At 45.5% G+C, this 22,409-nt stretch overlaps 1 protein-coding gene across 2 annotated transcripts in view; it reads left to right on the forward strand.

Annotated features, from left to right (window-relative positions):
- The window catches only part of OCA2 (OCA2 melanosomal transmembrane protein), a 341,967-nt gene that overhangs the window by 72,595 nt on the left and 246,963 nt on the right, over positions 1 to 22,409 (forward strand). For both annotated transcript variants that reach the window (XM_058542240.1, XM_058542242.1), the window contains exons 5-9: positions 2,056 to 2,113; positions 4,128 to 4,200; positions 17,890 to 18,050; positions 19,836 to 19,918; positions 21,201 to 21,354. In XM_058542240.1, the coding sequence (XP_058398223.1) occupies positions 2,056 to 2,113; positions 4,128 to 4,200; positions 17,890 to 18,050; positions 19,836 to 19,918; positions 21,201 to 21,354 (529 nt within the window). The remainder of the gene's footprint in view (positions 1 to 2,055; positions 2,114 to 4,127; positions 4,201 to 17,889; positions 18,051 to 19,835; positions 19,919 to 21,200; positions 21,355 to 22,409) is intronic.

Below are 22,409 nucleotides of genomic sequence, written 5' to 3' on the forward strand. Positions count from 1 at the left end.
GTCTGGTGTGAGGGAAGGCCGTGGGCACGCATGCCTGTGGGAGGGCCAAGGGCGCACACGAGTGGGAGAGCTGAGGGCGTTTTGCTGGACTTCCTGCACAAGCTCAAGCAGGAGCGCTCTTATTCCCTTGCTTTGTCCTCTGGGCTTCCACATGTACGTTTATCTGAAGATTCTATTGGCAGCAATGCGTTTGAAAGCAGAATCTCCGGGGACAGAATAAGGACCTGCCCCTAGGTAGCTGAGGGACCATCAGCGCCAAGCACCTCTGTGCGACTGTCTCCTTGTCGCGTGGTGCCCCCTCGCTCCACAGCTTTCCGTGGGCTTCTACACAGATAGTCTGTGCGAAAGCCTGTGGATAGGTGAGAAGACACTATGCAGCTATCAAATATTAGTATTATTATTTCTCCATATAAGGGGATCCATCTTTTCTGAAGCCATTTGAAGGTAGATGAAGGAAGGTATCTCGGGAAGGATGAGGATTTTGCCCAAGGTCATGCTGGCTCGTGAGCTGAGCTGGGGGACAGGGATATGACTCCAGATCCCCCACAGGTGCTTGGCCTGATGTCTTTTCCCACCGTGCCTCTCAGCCATGTGTAGCTTCTTCACGATGACTGGTTCTCAGCCCCCCTCATAGGTGTGTCAGATATTTGGCTGATGAATCTACTATGAAGTTATGTGAACCATGTGAAAGTGTGTGAGCAGGGATCTGGCCCCATGGGTCACCGGAATGGTCACGCCCTTCCCTAGCTGGCTGGCTCACAGCTCCAGAGCATGCCGGGTCCCTCTCTGTCCCACACCATGGAAAATAGATTCAAGCACATTCGAGACTTTACCTTCAGTGGTTGTTTTATCTTCTGTGATTCATGCAATAGCTGCATTGAGCTTGCCACTGAACTAAAAGACTTAGGGCTATTCTTTTTAACATGTCTAGAAAGTATCATGCGTGATCGTTGAAGAAACTTGTAAGAGTATTTTGGATTGTCAGCTGTGCTGTATATGTCAGTTATGTAGAAAGAAATTTGTATTTAGAATAGTTCAACTAATGTTGCATGCTTTAAAAAAAGTGTCATTTTGATTCCCATGTAAATAAGAGATGTGGAATCATAATTTGGAACTGTGAAATGATTTTTCATTAAATTCATTAAATCTAAGAGAATGCAACACAAAGTTTTACTGTTTTGAAAGGATCAGAAAGGTTTTGAAAAAGATGTCCCAACATAGACTTTCTTCCTTCGTTCTACAAATATGTGTGAAGCACAGGGTATGTACCAGCACCCTTCCGTGTGAAGGGACAGAGCACAGACACCCCAGTGTCTGCTCTCAAGGAGTGGCCAGTGCACAGCATACCCCACAGCTCGGCAGTGGTAGTGTCATTAGGAGATGAGATCTGGTGGACCCCAGGGAGGTGAGCAGAGGTAGGGCTGTGGGACAGCAAAGGGTGGGCTAGGCCCAGGTTCATTGAGGGCCTTAGGGCCATGTTTAAGAAGTGCGTAATGGTGACTGGGCCAGGACACCATCAAGAGTTCTCAGAGGGGGCCAAGCATGTGTCCTGATTGTCTATTAAATTATCTCCTAAGGAATTCTTAGAAGACTCTGCTAGTACAACCAGTCACATCATTGCAACTTCTTTCTTGAATTATTTGGTTATGTCTCAGTCAGTGTTTTTATATTTGCTCATCAAATCCATATTCCTACCTTCCAGAAAACTTAGGGGAAAATAATTGATAAATATGAATCTGAGAACCAAGATAAGGCTTGTTTCCAGGAAACTGGAGCCTTTGAAAGGTAGTGAAGAGCCCCAAATCTTGAACTTTAACATCTCCGGCAGGAAGCCATGTGCAAACACTTGGGGTTAACTTTTTTCCCCTCCATAACCTCCACCAAGCTGCTTTTCTTGAGGCTGTAGGTTTACAGGTCAGCAGTGTCCTTCTTCATACCGTGTTCTGGAAAGAATTCCAAACATGTGCTTTGAGATGGAGGTTACCCAAGGCTTCAGAAAGGTGTCTGAGGCTTGGCAAGTCTGGTGCGACTTGGGGCCTACCTTTTCTCTTGCAGGCGCTGTGTGCAGTGGCTGAAAGTTGCGGGCCTGTTTGTCTTTGTGGTGGTGTGCTCCGTGAGTACCGTGGGCCCCCGAGCTCTGCTGTTGGCTCAGCAGAGCCCCTGGGTGCCTTGGGCATCTGAGGTGTGGGGCTCACACCTTTCTTTGGAGGAGATGCTGAGGGCACGGGGTGGGCTGGGGGTGGTGAGGGAGGCCTGTCCTTAGCAATGCTCCTCTGCTGTTGTCCACAGTTACACAATGGAAGCCCTGGAGACCTAGCATTGCTCCATATAAGGCAGTTAGCTTGCCCCCTGGCTCTCACTTCCCACCTCAAATGGCTTACCAAATTCTCTTTTCAACCACATGTAGTAAATACTCTTTATTTGTGTTGGGACATGTTTGGTGATCATGGGTGGCCCCAGGAATGTCTCAGTGTCCCTTTGAGATGGTGCGCTGGGCCACTGCCCAGCTGGGCCACCTTGTTTGGGAGGGACTGAAGCTCTGTGTTTGTACCTTCCCTGGAGGCTGCTCCCATTTTACTTGCCCATGCATCCCCAAGGAGGGCTGCAGAGCCAGGGCTCTGGAGGTGACCTGAGTGTGCCTTCTGATGTGTTTTGATGTAGCCCTAGCCAGGATCACATTACAGGCACTCAAAATATATTTGCCAAATGAATGAGTGTGAAGTCCCCTGTGTCTGGCTGTATGTGTGTGTGTGTGGTGCATGCGGGTGTGTGGTACATGCGGGTATGTGGTCTCCTGTTTCTGGCTGTGTGTCTGTATGTGTGCATGCGGGTATGAGGTCTGTGTGTTTGTGTGCTGGTCTGTGTGTTTGTGTGTGTGCGTGCCTGTATGGGACATGTGGATCATTTGTGCTCTGTGGCCATTTTGAGGTCATCTATGGTTGGGGAGTTATTTCTGGGTGTGTATCAATTTTTAGCATTGGCATAAAGATAGTTTGTGTGTGCCATTGTTAGGGGACCCCAGTGGATGGTTGGTGCATGCTGCTGTGACAGAGTGTGAGACTGTGAGCGGGGATGGGGTACGTGAGTGGTGTTTTCATGACTGTGCCGTGTGGACTCCATGGGTGTCCGTGGCTCTGCTATGCAGGCAGCCTGTGGTGATGGACATGCTGGGCGCCCTGCATGACTGGAAGCTATATGCATGACCATGTGCAGCTGCGAATACTTCATTTCATTATTTCATATGCAGGCATGGGGATTGGGGCTCTACGTATGTGCAGGATTATGTGTGAGAGGAGTCTCCTCTTCTCAGTGTGCCATAGAGAGAGCAGTGTTGCATCTGGTGGTTGAGCAGGGGTGGTACATGAAGTCAATACTGGCTAAGTTGAACTGAGTAAGGTAACTTTTTAATAATCCACAAGGGAGGGGAGCAGTGGCCCAGAGAAAGGAAATCTATCTATGAGACAAAAAACAATTACATGGAATTCTGAAAACTTCATGATTTTACTTTTTTGGCTACCAATTCGCCTCTCTACTTCCTATTCACACAATTTTGTGGTTCTGAAGCCCCTGCTGTTTAGCAGGGTGGATGGTGCGTTGGGATTTCCAAGGAGGAGGTCAGAGTGGGCCAGGCCTCCCCTGGTCCCCTGAGAGCTGACCTGAGCTCTGTGTGGTGATTTGTAAATACATCCAAAGTAGAATTTGAGGAATTTGTTTTGAACTTCTAAAATCTGTCATCTTATTTTCACTTTAATTTACTTTCTGATGGTGTATAAAGTATTCTGCAAATTCCACAAACCTGTGCTCCCACTATCACGTAGGTTGTATTCCCTACTCTCCAGTATGGGAAAACCATGTTTACCCAGCTGTGATGATTTAATTTTGTGACCAGGTATTTAATCCTTAAAATTGGCAAATATCAATAATCAAGGTCCATTGTAGTGGAAAATAGTATAATGAATCAGGATTTTCTTTTACTATCTCAGAAAAGCTATTTAGAGTAAGCTGGTGAATCTTGGATACATCAATCAGCACCGTTATCATACCTCTATATTTAGCTGTTATCAGACTTTTTAAAATCCTATTGCTCTCACCAAAAGTCTGTCATTAAATGTTTCTGATTATTACAGATTTTATTTAGCCTGTATCCAGATCAAGGAAAGTTCTGGCAGTTGTTGGCTGTGTCACCGCTGGAAAGCTACTGTATCCAAACCATACACTGAAAGGGACAGTCATCGATGGTTGAGATTCACAAAGTGAAGAGACACCCAAGAACAATTACAGCTGTTGCTGAAGGTCGTGGCATCGAGGATTGCTGTTCCTTCCATGCATATTTGCTCCTCCAGGATGTTTGATGAAAGATGGGGCCTTGGAACAGAATGGGAAGGGAGTGCTAGTGAAACTGAGATGGGTGGTTGGTGGTCAGGTTCCCACAGAAGGGTGATGACAGCTGAGTGGCACATTCTACTCAGGCCCTGGCTTTCCTGTGGCTCTTAGATACTCTGTTCTGTCTCTTCCCCGCACCGCCTTTTGCATTTCAGCTTGGATGGTTTCTACTGGCCTACTTTTAAGTTCATTGGTTCTTTCCTTGGCTGTATCATATGAGTCTGATTATTGCTTGGTTTCTTCATACCGTGTTTTCTCTTGCCTTTTTGTAGGCCTCGTAATTTGTCCTTAAAAGCTGGGTGTGTTGTTCGGGATAGTAGATACTGAATGTTAGTCAGCTCAGGCTGCCATAACAAAATACCACAGACTGGGGGGCTTAAACAACAGACATTTATTTCTCATAGTTCTGGAGGCTGGACATCCAAGGTCAAGGTGCCAGCTGATTTGGTTTTTGGTGAGGGCTCTTTTCCTGGCTTGCAGATGGCCGCCTTCCTGCTGTGTCCTCACAGGGCCTTTCTTTCTTCAGAGTGTGTGTGTGTGTGTGTGTGTGTGTGTGTGTGCGCATGTGTAAGAGAGAAGGAGCACTTTCTGCTGTCTCTTCTTTTTTTTTTTTTTAAAGATTTTATTTATTTATTTATTTTCCCCTCAAAGCCCCAGTAGATAGTTGTATGTCGTAGCTGCACATCCTTCTAGTTGCTGTATGTGTGACGTGGGCGCAGCATGGCCGGAGAATCGGTGCGTCGGTGCGCGCCCGGGATCCAAACCCAGGCCGCCAGCAGCGGAGTGCGCGCACTTAACTGCTAAGCCATGGGGCCGGCCCTCTGCTGTCTCTTCTTATAAGAACACTAATCCTTTCAGATCAGGACCCCACCCTATGACCTCATTTAACTTCAGTTACTTCCTTAGAGGCCCTGTCTCCAAGCATAGCCACACTGGGGGTTAGGGCTTCAACATACAGACTTGGGGGGACACGGACATTCAGTCTATAGCACTGAGTAAACAGCATTTAAGCTTGGAGATGAGCACACCTTAACTTCTGTGGGCATTGGTTGGGGGTTTGTGTAAATCTAGTCACAAGTTGCAGTTTGTGGTTGCCATGGTAACCTCTGGTGCCGCAGACACTTGAAATTGTCGGCCTCTCCCCAGCTGTCTGCCGGGCCCTGCACTGTTCCTGTTTCTCCTGCAGGGGTAGAGCGACTTTCCCCTCTTACTTGCTGCCTGCTGCCGGGGTTCCACTGTGCCTTCAGGCTACCAGATTTGGCATGCTTCTCCAGCAAATTAATGCTTTTTCAGAGGTCTTCCCAATTTCCCCATCTTCCCTGTGAGCACCTGCTGGGTTCTTGGAGGAAAAGCCTGTAAGAAGATGTGAACACCCCTATTCTGTGGCTCCCAGGGGCTCCCACTCTCATGCTAGCCCGCACTTGACCTCCAACAATTTAAAAATTTTCTGGTTTAATCTTACCTGCTTCTGTGTGTGGTGCTGGCACCAGTCCCAGGGAAGCAAATGCTTGGACCTGTTCCTCCCAGCAGTCGCCTGTCTCACTCCAGATTTCAGTTTGAGGGTTTGCGATGCAACCTCGTTCTCCATGGAATAAGTCATTAACGTACGTTTGCCCAGCCTTTTCTGGTTGTAAGAGTGGGAGTGGTGCATCTCCAGCTCCCTACATATCCCAGCTGAAACTGAAAGTCCAGAACCTCCTTAGAATGGACATTTAGATTAGAACATTTGAGCATGAAAGTCCCTAGAGCTCCCAGTCCTGCTCAGAGCAGTGGGGTTGGTGCTGGGTCCTGGAAGAGGAGGCATCCCAGAAAGTGAGCTAGGGAAGAGGAAGGGGAGGGGAAGGAAGAGAGGAAGAGGAGGAAGAGAGGGGTGGAAGAGGAGAGGGAAAGAGACGAAGGAGAGGAGGAAGCAGCTCTGGTCAGTTCAAATAGTTCTGATTATTATCTTTTAAAAAGGAATTAAATTATTCAGAGAACTAAATGAAAAAATTTTTTTCGTTAGTGTCTTTAGTTGATAATCTGGGTGAACTGAAATTTTAGGAAATTGGGTAGTTTTCCTTGCAGTCACTGGTAGTCTGTTGCATATTTTGTTTTCTTGAGTCCTTCTGGAGATTCCACCCCCCACATCTTCCCAGAAGACCCTCTCCCTCAGCTGAGCCACTGTCTACATACAGGGTGCCAGCAGCATTCCAGAAAGACCTGGCACTCCAGGCCTTCAGGTGAGCCCGTGAGGTGGCCCTAGTGGGCAGTGCATGGTGCACCCCGCCCCTAAATGAATGGGAGCACTCATCCACACCTGCTCTCGGGACGGGGTACCTCTGATGTCCATCTGAGAGCCTGCTCAGGTCTTTATATTTGCTTTACCACCTTAAAATTGTGTCTGAGCTTTAGTCAAAGAAGTATCTCCTTGTGAGAGAACTGAAGAGCTCTATGATTTTGATAAACTTTGTTTCTCATTCTCACGTCTTACCTCTAGATCACATCTATAGGTTGAAAAAACTAAGATGTCCTGCTGCTGTCCCCAGCTCCCCCTGGGGCCTTCTCAAAGCAACTGTCAGGGTGGAGGCCTGGCTTCATGATGCCCCTAGGAGATGGATGCTGTTCTCCCTTAGTGTGACTTCATTGCAGGTGGTCATACCCTGCTTCCCAGGCCAACCCCAGAACATGGAGGGCGAGGCTGGATCCCGTCCAGAAACAGTCTCCAGTGAGATCCAGACAGGGAGAGGGAAATATCTGGGGGAAGCTGGGTGATTATACTGTGACAACTCCCGCGTGAACCTTATCGATCAGGAGAAATCCTAAGTTGGCATAACAAGTCAGGATACTAAGATCAGATAATAAATAAAAGCTGTCTATTCATCCCACCAAGAACCGTACCACATCATTTTTATTCTAAAGTATTTTGCAAAACGTTTCTTCGAGGGCAGCCCAAGTGCACCAGGCCCTGGCCAGGACTTGAACAGGCCCAGGCCCATCCTAGTGACTGGCAGGCAAGTGGGTTTTTCTTGGTAGCAGGTGTGACTGGGCAGGTCTCTTTCCTGTTCTCTGAGTAGCCTGTGTATTTGCATGAAGAGAGAAAAAGAGAAGTGGAAGAGATGGGAGAGAGTTGTGTGAGATGATAGGAATGCTACAGAGTGGTTCTTACATTTCTGTGGATCATGTTATAGAAAAAATTATTCAAGGGGGAGAGAGATTGAGCTTGATTCTGAATACAACAATGGGAATTTATAGTCAAGGAGCCTGGTGGGGGGGCAGTGGATGGAAAATTACTAAGAGGAAACATCAGGGGTCGGGGGGATCCTGGCTAAACCGACCTCACAGGATTCTTGCTGAAGGCAGGCCAGGGTAATCAGACACCAACTGGGGATGGTGAGAGATGAGGAATGTGATCATATATTGAGAGTGATCAAATATGGAAGATGGGAAATTGTGGCTACACTGACTTAGCAGAATTGTTGCTAAAATTGGACAATGCAGAGATGAACACAGAAGCCGCAAAGTCAGGGCCTAGTTGTGAAAAGAGTTCAGAACAGCTTGAACAAAGTTTAGTCAAGGAAAGACTTTGTCAGTCCCTCCTCTTGTTCAAGGAAAGAGGAGACATTTTTCTTTCTTCTGAACATATAAGTCCATTTCTCCTTAGTCACCTTTTGTTCATTAAGGACCAGGTGAACCGTCTGTTGGGACTTGGTAGTGGAGGATATTTGCTGGGTGATGTGTGCAGTCAGGAATTTAATGGGGGGGATTCTTATGAAAATAAAAAAACAAAACAAAACAAAGATTAATGTTTGGAAACCCAGTTTCTGAGTCTAGAGGGTAGCCAGTCAAGATGATTTCTAGATGTTGGGCACAAAGTATCTTTAGATGAAATGAGTGAGGGTGGCAGTGGCAATTCAAGGAATTTTTTGGTTTGTAGTTTGGATGTCTCTGATGATGGCATAGACATCAGTGTCATAGTCATGGTTCTCTCTCGGAGCAGGGCATGGAAGCATCCAGCTTCAGCTTGGAGAACTTCTTTAGATAGCTCCAATAAGGATCTGGGCAGTCAGGTTTTTAGTTCTTAGTGGTGCCAAGTCAGGAGGGTGGGAGAAAAACTGGAAATGTTAGTTTGGAGAGTTGTAGCCAGACCTTGGAGGAAACTAGAAGAATTATAGTGCACTATAGTTTTCCACTGACATAAATTTCTTTCTACAGTCACTCCCCCCCTTTTTGATTAAAAAACAACCAAAGTAAGGTTATTCTTGTTTACAAAATAAGTATAATCTCATTAGGTTTGGCCTGATTATTTACATAAATGCAGGAAGAATAGTAGTTCATCACGTTGGCCTTTTTGAGTTGGCTTTGTTGTAACTTTTCATGAGAAATCTCAGATTAGACTTTTAAAAGCCTCTTGATGCTAGGAAGCCATGCTAGGAACTCACTACTAGATTTTACCTTCAGTATCTAGAGATTTGGGTGAATTCTTCTCTTTTTAATGTCTCCAAGATATCCTGAGATTCCTGGGCCTGCCGGGAAGTGATCTTCCTTACTTACCTGTAAGGCTGGCAATCCTGTAAGCCAGGTACTAGGCTGACTTTTCCAAGAAGGCTTTGTAAGCATTAGCTCCATAAGTCAACGTTAGCTCTTTAAACCACATAATTCACATGCACATAATTCTCAAATATGACTTTCCAGTCAAAGTCTTGGTAGTATAACCAGTTTTTCCAATTGTATCCTGTTGCAAGTAGAAACAGATTTCTATTGAAGTTATGCAAATAACTATACTGCCATGAAAGTAAGAAGACTCAATAAAAGTCTCCAAATTCTGGAGAGATCAGGTAGTGAAAAAGATAAATGTTTCATTTTTGTTTGCAAGCGTTTCAGGAAGGCATCAGAATAAAATGAAAACTATCTGTGGGTGACAAAACAAAACAAACAACAACTTAAAATGGCCATGGTTAAAGATCTGTTGAGAGTTCATTTGACAAGAAAATTTGGTTATCCCTGTGACATACAATATTTTAACAAAATAACCAGATTTATGACTGATAGCATTATCCCAGACATATCATGGACAGTGAAGGTTTTGACAAATTTCTGTGAATTTCATACAATTTCTGAAATACTTATATTAATAATAGTTACACACACAAATATAACCTAGGGAAAGTTAAACATCTCTTCTTATTTGAAAATGCCTTTTCATGCAATTCAATATATCAAATAAACCAAATTATTTTTAACATTTTTCTGAAAAGGTAAAATAACAAATCATTTGAGATTTCCCAGAGGCCCTCTGAGAAATCTCAAGGTCAGTTGAAGAACAAGAATATTTAATTTAAGATTTGATTTGGGGAAGTCAAAAACTTCAAAAAGTTTGAACTCTTGATAAATAGGATCACAGATCACTATGAAACAATACTTAGGTTCTCTTAAATAATCAAGAACATGATAAATGTTAACATAAAGCATAGGATATTATTCTGATAAAACACAAGACCTTGGTTTCCTAGGTAGATTACTTCAAAGGTAAAGAAAAACCTTTTGCAATCTCTTATTGAGGACAGACCGATAATCCAAGAAAACTTTGTTGTTTTAACAAAGAGAAAATCTAATTCTAGTTTTGTATCAGTGCACTTTTGATATTAAGGCCCATTTAAAAAAAATTTACAAATAAATCCATTCGAATCTTAGCCAGCTTGACTACATGAAATAAGAGCTCTTTTCCTCAAACCTTTTACAGTTTTCTAATATCCATTCAGGTTGTTTTTTCCCCTACGTCTTCCTTTTTCTCGTTCTGGAATAACCAGTCATTCTACCTTCGAATAAATTTGTTTCTTTTGCCCTGAACAAAAACACATCCTTCATATCTCATATATTTCCTGCAAAGTTGTTTCTCTTCACCTTTATTATTTCTAGTAGTTTTAATTATATATATTTCTTATAATTTTAAACATTCATAATCTTTTTTTACAGACAAAACTAAGAAATAGGCAATTGTGAATTGTCTGTCATATACCCATATTGTGTAGCAGACTAGCAAATTTTATGACTATACCATGTCACATTTCTTATAGGTATATGCTGTTTTCTCAGAGTATAATTTTTCATGTTGGCAAAAAAGAACATGTTTATTAACAGACGCTGATATACTTTGTCTCTCTATACTGTACAAAAATCAGAAGCCATAAGTATATAAAGTTAAACTTATGCTTAGCAATGAATGTTTCAGTAGTTTATTTTTGTTGTTGTTAACAACCCTGTGTACAGCAGAACAGAACCCTACCCAGTCTTTTTGTGCCATCCTCTTACCTTCTGACACTGTATCAGACAGTCCTCTACTGCTATTCACAGGGTTTTCATGGCCAGTTTTTTTGGAAGTGGGTGGCTTGGTCCTTCTTCCTAGTCTGTCTTGGTCTGGAATCTCCACTGAACCCTGTCCACCATGGGTGACCCTGCTGGTATTTGAGATACTGGTGGGATAGCTTTCAGCATCACAGCAACTTGCAGCCACCACAGTATGGTAATCAGCAGTTGGGTGGTGTGGTTCCCTGACTGGGAAATGAAATCAGGTCACAGCAGTGAGAGCACTGAATCTTAACCACTAGACCACCAGGGCTGGCTAAAGTTGATCTTACTTAGAAATTATTAAGGAAACTCTATTATTGACTTAACTTATCATAACTATAAGGTTGCAAATTACTCAAAAATTTTGGAAACTAATTTTAGGCAGACATACGATAACACCAAACAAAGCTAGCCATCATTGGAAGTTATTTTCCTGTTAACTATTTCTAACCTTGTTTGAGTAGTAAACCTAAGTAGAATAAAAATGCATGCTCATATTATACTTAATGCTGATAATTCAGAAGACATAACTGTTCTTATTAAACTAACAATATTAAACTAATCTTATTTACCAAAGATTACCCAAGTCATGTGAACTTGAAAAGCACCTGGGTTAGTTTTTATACTTCTGGGCGTTTTAGGAATATTTAATTTATACAAGCATTCATTTATCTCTAAGCCAATTTGACTAGAACTCTTTTAAGGAATTTTATAAATAAATATGGTAATACCATCTGGAGGTAGAAAAATATCACATACACATGACATACATACATACATGTGTACATATACATAAACATACAGGCAGATGTAAACAGAGATCTTATAGCTTTCATTCTAAAATTTTAGCTGTGAGTCAGTAATACAAAACTTACTGGTTTATGTAAAATAGCTAGCATCTAGCATCTTTCCTTCATTTTATGTTTTTGTCCAAACTGTGTTTCTGGCAAATGGGACAAGTTAATGAGAGCTGTTAAATAGGAGGGCTAATGCTTTTTTTTTTTTTTTTAACCAATATTTGTGGAGAAGACTTTTAAGACTTTATTTTGCCCTGATATGTTATCTTATAATGTAGATTATGGACTACATTTTAGGCTGAGGATATATCTAGTGGCCATCTAGATGTCTCCAAAGCTATCTAAGTGGGTAAAACATCCAGTCTATTTGTAATGAGCTCTTTTCATTTTCAGGTGGTTGCTTTTGGGAGGTCCCTGAGTCCTTTGAAAGCCCCCAATGGGAGCAGGAAGCCTAAAGTTCAAGTGGCTGTGAAGAATTGAGTGGCTGAAGTGGGAAGGGAGAAGTCTGGCAGGGTGGACAGAGGGTTGGAGGAGTTAGGGGTTTGAAGTGGGACGTATCAAAGGCTTCAAGGGAACTGGAGGCAAGATGGAAGATGGTAAGAAGAGGAAGGAGAAGCAGAGATGATGGGAAAGGAGAGGTTTTAGAAGAGACCCTTTTGGGAGATTTTTCTAAATCTAAGTTTTCTAAATCTAAGTTTTCTAAAGAGGCCATTGAAGTTCCAAATTCAGCAGGGGTTCGAGGAGAGGGGTTTCAGTTGACTGAGAAGTTCCCCTAGGAGAAGCAGGTAACAGAGGCCTCAAAAAGAGGCAGAGGGGCCAGCCTGATGGCATAGTGGTTAAGTTCATGTGCTCTTCTTCAGCGGCCCGGGGTTCGCAGGTTCGGACCTACACACTGCTCATCAAGCCATGCAGTGGCGTCTTCCCATATACAAAGTAGAGGAAGATGGGCACAGATGTTAGCTCAGGGCCACTCTTCCTCACCAAAAAATAAAAAATTAAAAAAAAAAAAAGAGCCAGGGAAGAAAGTCTTCCAGCCCAGGAGTCAAGAAGTGGATCCTCACTGCAAACAAAGAGCCTGGAAGAGACTTACAGCCCAGCAGGTACCTTTCAAACAAAGAAGCCTGGGCCTCTTACCCAGCTTCTAGAGTATACTCAGAATCTTAAGAATCTGTTGCTACCAACTTCAGTGGATTGTCGTCTGGAGCAGGGATTCAGGAATCAGACTCACTAATGGATCCTGGATCCATCAGTCGGGAGTGAAGACAAGGCTTCAAGTGTGTGTACTTGCGGTCCTCAGTGAGTCGTCCGGGAGCTCAGTGATGAATCTGATCCTATCTAAGTCTCAGGTACCATAAATGTTAAAGAAAAAAAAATGTTCAGTGACACTTGTTAAAGATGGTAAGGCAGACTTTAGTTAGGACCAATGCAATAGATGTAGAGACCACTGCAATGGGGTCTTGTAGTAGGGGAGAGAGATTGAGCTTGACTCTGAATACAGCAATGGAAAGTGGGAATTTATAACTAAAGAGCCTGGTGAGGGGCAGTGGATGGAAAATTACTAAGAGGAGACATCGGGTCAGGGGGGATCCTGGCTAAACTGACCTGACAGGATTCTTGCCAAAGGCAGGCCAGGGTGATCAGACACCAACTGGAGGACGATGGGCGATGAGGAGTTTGGTTAGATATTGAGGGTGATCAGACGTTGAGGGTGGGAGATTCTGGCTAAACTGACTTAGCAGGATTCTTGCTAAAATTGGACAATGCGGAGATGAACACAGAAGCCCCAAAGTCAGGGCCTAATTGAGAAGAGCTCAGAGGAGCCTGACCAAAGTCTGGTCAAAGAGACACTCTGTGTCAATCATTGACCCCTACAAGGGCTGATTTGAGCTTCCCACGTGCTCCTCAGAAAATGCATCATGTTCTCACTGGATTTCCCACGGACTTCCGGAAGCTCACAGACCCTCTCCCAAGACTCTGGGGTGAAAACTCGCTGTGGGGGTTTGTGAAAGGAGAGATGAGAAGTCAGCGGTCCCTCCTGGATGCCCCCAGAGAGCCAGCGGCTGCTGTGGTCTATGAAAGGTGTGGGCATGGGAGGAGAGTCTGTGCACCAAGCTCCAACCTTTGAAGGTGATTCTCAGGACAGGGGCATTATGGGCAGGTCTGAGGTAGGATGTGATTCAGGCTTTGTTTTGAAAGGCCAGTAACAATGTTCTTGTGGTTGCCCTTGTGCGTGAAGAGTCCCTGCGTCCTTCCTCCCTGATTCTGGCTGGACCCCTGGACGGGCCTGGCCAGATGAGAGGTCTGGATGACAGACACAGGGGTGTGTTTTGGAGACAGCCCAACTCTCCTTTAGCTGGAGAATAACAAAGCTACCTTTCCCCTTTTATGTCTCCTTTGTAACAGTTGAGCTTTGTCATGTCAGTAATCGCAGGGTTTATTTTAGAAGCATTGTGAAACAGGAAGTGGCTGTGATTGTAGGCACTTGAGGTTCTTTGTTCCTGAATTGTTGTCTGTGCTTGTTATGGGGGAGACCTGTCCAAGGCCCCTAGGTCATTAGGCAGATGAATAATGGTCTGCAAGCCAGGTTATATATAAGCAGATTAACTAGGCTTGCTCACTAGCCTTCCTCCTGTCCTTCCCTCCCTCCCTCCTCTCCTTCCTTTCTTTTTCTTTCTTTCTTGACATATGGTCTATTTTCCATCACACCCTGCATCGTAACCCTGGGTTCTCAGAGTAAGTGAAGGAACCATTATACACATTAAATGATTTTGTCCCTTCCTGTTCTTCCTCACTTTTGTCCTAAGCTCCCTAGACCACTCCAGAACTACGTTGTCCAATATGGTAGCCACTGGCCACCTGTGGCTCTTTAAATTTAAATTTATATTAGTGATGTGAATGACATTAAAGTTTCACTTCCTCTTTCACATCAGCCACATTTCAAGTGCTCAATAGCCACATGTGGTTAGTGACTACTGTATCAGACAGTGCAGCTGTAAAACATTTCTATCACCACAGAGAATTCTATTGACCCTTGCCACTCTAGAGATTAAGGGCAATTGTTCACCCATTGGGCCCCAAATGCTGGAGAAAATACGTTGGCACAAGATAGATTTATTTTTCATAAATTGATCAATCCTTAATCTTTCATACTTTATCAAATAACATTGCTCCTGTTTTTATCATGAAGTGGAGTCTAAAGGGGCCCCATTTTCTTACCTCTATTCAATTCAGCAAAGAGTATGTCAAAGAAAAATTGCACCAGCAAGCATTAAACAGTCAAAGAAGACTTTACTCAAAATAGGGGAGAGATTGAGCTCAACCCTGAATATAACAGGGGCAGCAGGGGATCTATAGCCAATGGGCAGGGTGAGGGAGAGGATGGAAAATGACTAAGAGGAACTTGTTTGGGTATCAATAGTGGGAGGATTTTGGATGAAATGGGCTCATCAGGCCAAGGATGAAGCCTAGTCAAGAAGAGAGTTTAGAGGACCCTGACTAGAGTTTGGTCAAGGAGAGAGTCCTAACGTTTGATAGGCTCTGTTACAAGCTGAAGGGTAAGCCCAAGAGGACTCTATAGTCTAGGTAGAAATGAAGGCCCGTCCACAGGTTCTCTCGGACTAGTTTCATGCCTGGCAGCAGCATGTCACCTGCTGTTCAGAAGTGCTCTGCTCACGTGTCTTTCTCCCCACCAGGTGTGTGCCTCTAGGACAGCCGCCTGACTTGGGACAACCAGAGGCAGTAGGAGGTCATGTTCACTGGAGGAATAACAGGGGGACGATTAGCCAGGAACTCAGAGGAGGGAGGTCTAGGGGCTCACAGAGTGGGAAGGGGTTTAGGGGGTGTGTCAGGTTAGGTCTTGAAAGATGGCTTAAATTTGGGTAATGGGAAAGGCAGGAGGACGTCGTTGATGCAGCCAGAAGAAGGAGGTGATTTCTCTGTCTCCTCTCCTTCACACCGCCATCTGGCCAGGACTCTGGTCTAGGTTTGGAGGACTTCAAGGATGATGCTGTGAACAAATATTTATTAGTTAAACAGATATTTGTTGGGGACATCTCATGTGGCAACAAGTACATTAGTACAGTAGTCTCCAGAGGAGTAGAGAAATGAATAAGATGTAGTTCCTTCCCTTGAGGAGCTAGACCAGTTGGGGAGAGAAATCTAAAACAAACCCCAGTATGGTGTGAATAAACGCTTTAACAGAGTATGCCCTGTCCACGGAGGAACGCGAGAAAGAGCAAGAGGGTCCTGGAGTCGTGGGTGCAAGGAAAGGTTTAAGGAGAGGAGAGCTTGAGCAAGATCTCAAAAGATAGGAGAGATTCTCCAGCTTTGGGGGAGGCATTTGAGGCAAAAGCAGGGAACTGTGTGTTAGGAGCACGGCAGACAGTCCAGCATGGCCGGGAAGGAAGGATCAAAGCTGCCTGCAGGGGTGGGGCTCCACCAGAGGCTTCTGTTTGCTGGGATCTGGAAGTCCCTGCTGACACCAGAACATCCCTCTGGGCTTTGAATCCTAAGCACATGGTTGGCATCTGGAAAGACAGGAGAGGAAGGCTGGAAGGGCATGGGGTCCCGTGACCCTTGGATTTTGCATGTCTTCATTTGGGCGGTTGATCATAGGGTGCCTTAATTGTTCCCAGGTCGTCTCCCTGCTAGGGCATGAGACTCCCGAGGACAAAGTCCTTGTTTTATTCATTTTGCTCTCGGTTCGCAACAGACGCTCCAAAAACAATGAAAAATTAGAGGGAGAAGCTGCTGCTCTTCCAACGTTAGCCTCCAGGTGGTGCTGTTCCACCTCCTGGGTTTCTGCAAGGTGTCTAGAATCCATTTTGTGTTGAAATATTTCTCCCCATTCCATCCTGTGTCTGCTCTGGGGAAAGACCAGGACAGGAATAATTTTGGTGTGGCAGAAGCAGCAGTGTCTCTTTGGGCCTTTTCTTAGTACATCCTGCCTCATGTGGGACTTCTGTTTTCCATTTGTCCTTTTTGGAACCCAAGTAGCAGCATAGGTGCGTGGAGAGGCTTTCCAACCGAGTGCTGGGGACAGCTGCTGCTTCTGGGCTCTCACATGGACAACAGTGCTGATAAAACACTTTCTTTACCCAGATGTTTTTGTACATGTTTTTTAAACCAGTACAGTTATGTGTCGCTTAACAAAGGGACGTGTTCAGAGAAATGCATCGTTAGGCAGTTTTGTCGTGTGAACATCATAGAGCATACTTACACGCACCTGGATGGTATAGCTTACCACACACCTAGGCTACGTGGTACTAATCTTATGGGACCACCATTGAATATGTGGTCCGTCGTTACTGAAACGCCCTTATGTGGCACATGACTACATTTTGCTGGAGGAACCAGACAATGAAAAAGGATTAACCATTCACTGGCACTCCCCAACACTCAGTGCAAATCCTGTAGACACTCTGGCAGCAGTGAAGTTCTGCCTTCTGCCTAAGTGTGCTCGATAAACCACCTGTTTCTTTCAGGGTTTTAAGGAAGAGTAAAGGAATTGGCCACTGAATCTTCCTACAACCAGTGAGCTGCTGCTAAGACTTTTGAGACCTCACACAAAGCATACACCATTTTGAGATTCATTTTTCCACGTGCAGCAGTTGTCTCTTCTGGATCAAAATGACTGGGCTAGCCGCTGTGTAGACTCCATGTCGTGCACCCCAGAACCTTGCCGCAGAGGCAGGAGTCGGCCTGGAGCAGAGAGAAGGGCCGTGTAGCACAGGCTCCTACACTTATGTAGCACCCAAATGTGGGCTGTGGGAGCTGAGCGGCCAAGGTGCAGGGGGGATAAGCACCACGGGCATCACATTTTGAGGGAGGAAGCCTCTTTTCCTGATAACTCTACTCGGTCAAGAGCCCTTTACATCTTTGAGGGGATTTGTCTCCTCTCACCACAATGGACAGCACTGATTAGCTAGTTTCAGAATTCTCATTTTCAGTGCTGTTTGTGATTTCTCAGCTTATAAGTAAAGACCTAGCCCTTAGGATTTGGCCGTGAAAGTGGATTAGTCCGTCTGTTCATATGTGCAGCCATCCTGTCTGCCACTCCCCGTGGGTCCAGGAACTTGGGTAGGAGTTTCATGTTGGCTGCAAAAAGAGGAAGCAGAGATGATAGTAGGATGGGGATACACCACTTAGACATTAAACCAGAGGATTCGAGATGCACACGATTAAACAAGGCAGAACCAATTGCACATGCCAGGAGTGAGGGGCTGAAGAGGTAAGGAGGGTCAGTCAAGGGCAGCAGCGCAGTTGGAGGAAACAGTCTGGACGTGTGTTTGCTTGTGCACCTAACAAGGAGGGTGTTCAGTGGGCAGGCGGTGGGGGACCTAGGCCTCTCCTTCTTGCTTTGTGGTTCACCTTGACGCTCCCCCAGCTGCGAACCTCAGCAGCCGTGGGGACTCCACGCTGCTCCAGGTGGACCTGGCAGGGGCCCTCGTGGCCAGCGGCCCGAGTCGTCCTGGAAGAGAAGAGCACATCGTGGTGGAGGTGACCCAGGTCGACGCTCCAGGCTCCAGGTGGCGGCGGCCACAGCAGGTTACACTTATAAGTTATTTGAAAGGAATTGTAAAAACGCATTTCATCTCTTCATCAATCGAGTTTCCTTTGAATGAATTTGATGGGGGAGCATAAGGCAATGACACTGTGATTAGGCAAGTCCTTATCTTTAGCTTTGTCTTTGAGATTCTCTTTACTCCTTTTCTCTGAGTCAATTTATAAAACTCTTGCCATTTCAGTAAAATCAGGCTTGCGAGTTTTTTTATTCAGAATGATTTTACGGGGCAATTCAGGGAAACGTTATGTATTTGAAAGTAGTTTTTTGTTGTTAAAGTGCGGTTGAACCTGGGCCTTTCCTCATGGAACGGAAGACGCTCCAGCTGCGTGTTCCCTGGGGTTTCTGGACGCTTGGCTGAGACTGGCCTTAGTTTCCCTGAGCTTCAGCTTCCAGAGTGATAGGCCCTGTGCTCAGTTCCTGTCTTGAGACTCAGTTCCCGTCCTGCGAAGGCAGGGAGAGGCAGCAGTGGTGTTGTCACCATGGCCCAGAGCCCAGACAAGGCCCGGCCCCTCTCTGTGCACCCTGACCCATCCCCGGAGTCCTGGCCTCAGTGAGGCCCCTGGGTTGTGATGCTGGCTGCTGTATGAAGTAATATCCCTAGTTCATAGTTTTTTCCTGTTGTAACCAATAGAAGAAAACCGTGCTGGTGCACAAGGCTGTGTCATCTAAAATGGAGCATCTGATGGGTTACCACACCCCTCACATTTTCCTGCCATGCAGAGCAGGCTCCACAGAGCACAGGTCTCACTTATGAACAAAGCTGCAGTTTCATGCATGGTGGCCGATGCAGCACTGATGTTTTAAACCCATTGCCCTGTCCGTGGTCTTAGCACGCAGACTTGGCTTCCCCACGTGCAGTGCACAGCCCACTGCCAAGAGCTCCTCCTCAGTAAGATGAGGTGGGCGCACTTCTGTCTGCTTGTCTGTGAGCCTTGTGTGGAGGAGGGCATGACCTTTCGCAGCCTGCTGGCGTAGCTGCCTGCCCACAGGGTGGTATGGAGCTTCCCTGCTCCAGTGCCCACACACAAATCCAGCTCCAGAAACATGAACACAGGAGATCTTTATTAAAGGATTTTTTCCAATACGCTTTTTCCTAACACCAAAGTGTTTTAAGAGAACTTATGGTGTCTCATTCATGCTTTGATCAATTTCAGAGTTCCTATTTTCAATTTCCTTTGTGATTTGTGGGCGACAAGACTCTTGTCCTCCCATCAAAAGTTCCTGGGCCCCTTGGCCAGGTCACCCACCTCTGCCCTGACTAACCCTCCCTCTCTGCTCATAACTGGCCCCCTCAGCTGGTTTCTCCACTACCCTGCTCTCCATGAGAACATGGGGGGCGGGTTTGCCTGCAGCAAAGGAAGCTTTGTCCTCATGTCCTCCCTCCCATGGGCCCCTGTGACACAGGTGTGGAGTTTCCTGCCTCCAGTTTGGAGCAGGAAGTAGTTCTAAGCAAGCATTTCTCCTTAGTTGCCTCAGAGGCCTCAGGAGACTCCAAGTCTCCAGTAACGTGCGATGATTTCCTTGTTTCATAATCAATCTGTGTTTACTTCTATACCTTCATACACTAATTCTGTATTCATGCTTCTGTATTCTTTGTTAAGCAAGCCTCCAAGTTGTGGAAATGGGAGGGATGTGGGAGCCATGTAAGAGACCTTGCTGTTCCTCTTTCTCCTTTCTTATTCCAAACCAGCACCTACACTGAATAGTGCCAGATCCCAGCTTACTTTCAGGCTAAAAGCCTTACCACGGTTTTATGACTTTTACAGGTCGCTCATAATTGGACAATATTTTTAAATCCGAGAAGAAGTGAGCGCTCTGTGGTGAGCAGGACCTTTGAGGTACTAAGCAGGTGAGTCTCAGGTGAGGAGGTCTTGGGGGAGGGTCCTCTGGGACACGCTCACCTAAAGAAGTTTGACCTGTGGGACTCCGATTTTTGGCATATAGCTGGATCAGTTACGTGGCTTGGATGAGTCGCTCTTCCTGTGTAGGCAATGAACATGAACGATGTGGGAGGGCATCTTAACCACACGTATCAGGAAATAAGAGGGTTGATTGCAGGGTCCATTTTGAAGCAAATGGTATCTTATAGCTGATGCTTTAATTTCATTAATATCATGAAGCTATACAATGGGCATTCTAGGAAATTTTAGTATCCTTTCTCTTTTTTCTCTAATTAATGCCACTCCATATTAAGTCTGTACTCTTGGTTACCATATGAGTTTGCTAGGCCTGCCATAACAAATAGCACAGACTGAGTGACTTAAACAATAGAAATTTATTTCCTCAAGGTGTCAGCAGGGTTCGTCTCTTCTGAGGACTCTCTCTTTGGCGTGTAGGTGGCCATCTTCTCGCTGTTTTCACATGGTCTTCCCTCTGTACACGTCTGTGTCCCAATCTCCTCTTCTTATAAGGACATGAGTCAGATTGGATTAAGGCCACCCTAATGGCCTCATTTTAACTTAATCATCTCTGTAAAGACCCTATCTCCAAGTACAGTCACATTCTGAAGTCCTGAGTGTTAGGATGCAAACATAGGAATTTGGAGGGGCCACAATTCAGGTCAGAACAGTTACTGACTGAACTTTCAGGAAAGTACTGTAGTGTCAGCATGCCACATACTGTTGATGACTTGCATGCTTCTTGTTCCTGGTGCTTTTTCCCACTATCGGTGACAACCTGTCTACATATTATCAGGTTGCACGTGGCCCTTTTCTGAATCTTTCACATGTGAGAATAGCTGGCTTTGCTATTTGTTAGCAGGCAAAGCTGTCAGGTGTGTGGTGAGGAGGAAGAGAGAAAATTAAATGGCTAGAACCAATGTGAACATCCCTGCTCCCTGTTAATTGTTGGAGTGGCACCTGCAGTGAGGCGGCTACTTCCTGATGGGGGCTGAGGAGCCTACATCAAATGGGCCTGGCCGCGAGTCGGGGAGCGTCTCACACTGTTCACCTGTGCTCAGAGTGCCTCGCCTGCCAGGTCAGGCATTGGGCTCAATCACTCTGAGGTCAGTTTGGGCTCTGGTTATGGCCACGGATGATTTGTGTTGGGAAGGACACCGAGGTAGCAGGCACTAATTGTTGATGTAGGTCTGTTTCCTTTACCAGCAGTAAAACTTTTGCTTCATTCTGCAGAGAGACCATTTTCATCAGCATTCGAGCCTCCCTGCAGCAGACCCCGGCTGTTCCTCTTTTGATGGCTCATCAGTACCTCCGTGCAAGCGTGGAAACACAAGTGACCATTGCTGCGGTCATCCTCGCTGGGGTCTATGTGCTGATTATATTCGAGGTAACTTTCATGCTTGCTCTCCTTGATTCATCTGCACCCACAAGTAAGTGTCTTTTAACTTGTTGGGTGCTCTGGCTGGGCTCAGTCCTGCTTCTTAATCACATTGCAATAGTGTCTTTCCTGAAACGTAACATTTCTCTCATTCTGGGTGGAAAATTGATTCGTACTGGAATATTTGTTGAATCTTGGCAACTGACATATGCAAGCTGAGTTTTGGCAGGCATTGGTAAAAGTTACCTGAGAAAACTGAATATGCACGGGATTTTGTCACCGTCACTCAAAGTGTGACCCTGTGGGGACAAGTGTTGAGCCTCTCTGAGGTGCAGGGTCTTCTTCTGTAAGACGGGCACGTTCACAGGTCCCCTACCTGCTTCATAGGATTGCATACATGATGGGGACTCGGGAGACCTTGGGGGACGTGTGGGGAAGGATTATCTGTTACATTTTATCAATTCAGCTAATGGGCCTTTTCACAAATGATCTCATGTCCTATAAATTCAGTGTTTCTGGGAAACATTAAGTGTGGCTCTAACTTTAATAGCACGAAGCCAAGTGCAGACCCTCCCTGGGCTGGGCAGATCCATCATTGGTTTAATTGTGAAACCAGATTTACAGCAACACATTGACGGGAGTGTTGGCTCCAGTAGGTTGAGCCCGGAAGGTCAGTAGAGGATGTGGCTCTGAAGGGGTATTTCTTCTCAAGCTTGGGATAGGGATGAGAAATGCCTTGGAGCTGTCAGTGGCCAGGAAAGTTCCAGAAGTTTGCCTGCAGTTGTCTAGTCTGCCTGAGGAGGAATGTTGGCTCTAGTAAGTTGAGCCCCCGCTTGTCCCACAAGGTCCACTCATTGGTTTAGTTGTTGCATCTCTTATGTCTCGTATTCTAGAGCAGCTCTATTCTCTCCATTGTTTTTCTGTTTTCTTTTCAGTCCATATTATCACTGTTCTGGGGTTCCCATGACGACCCACATGCTCTGTGGTTTTCTAGAAGGACTCACAGACCCAGAGGAAGCTGTGCTCTGGGCTGTGGTTTATTACTGTGACCAGCAATGGGAGAA

The sequence above is a fragment of the Diceros bicornis genome, chromosome 5, assembly GCF_020826845.1.
Source record: "Diceros bicornis minor isolate mBicDic1 chromosome 5, mDicBic1.mat.cur, whole genome shotgun sequence".
Lineage (NCBI taxonomy): Eukaryota > Metazoa > Chordata > Mammalia > Perissodactyla > Rhinocerotidae > Diceros > Diceros bicornis.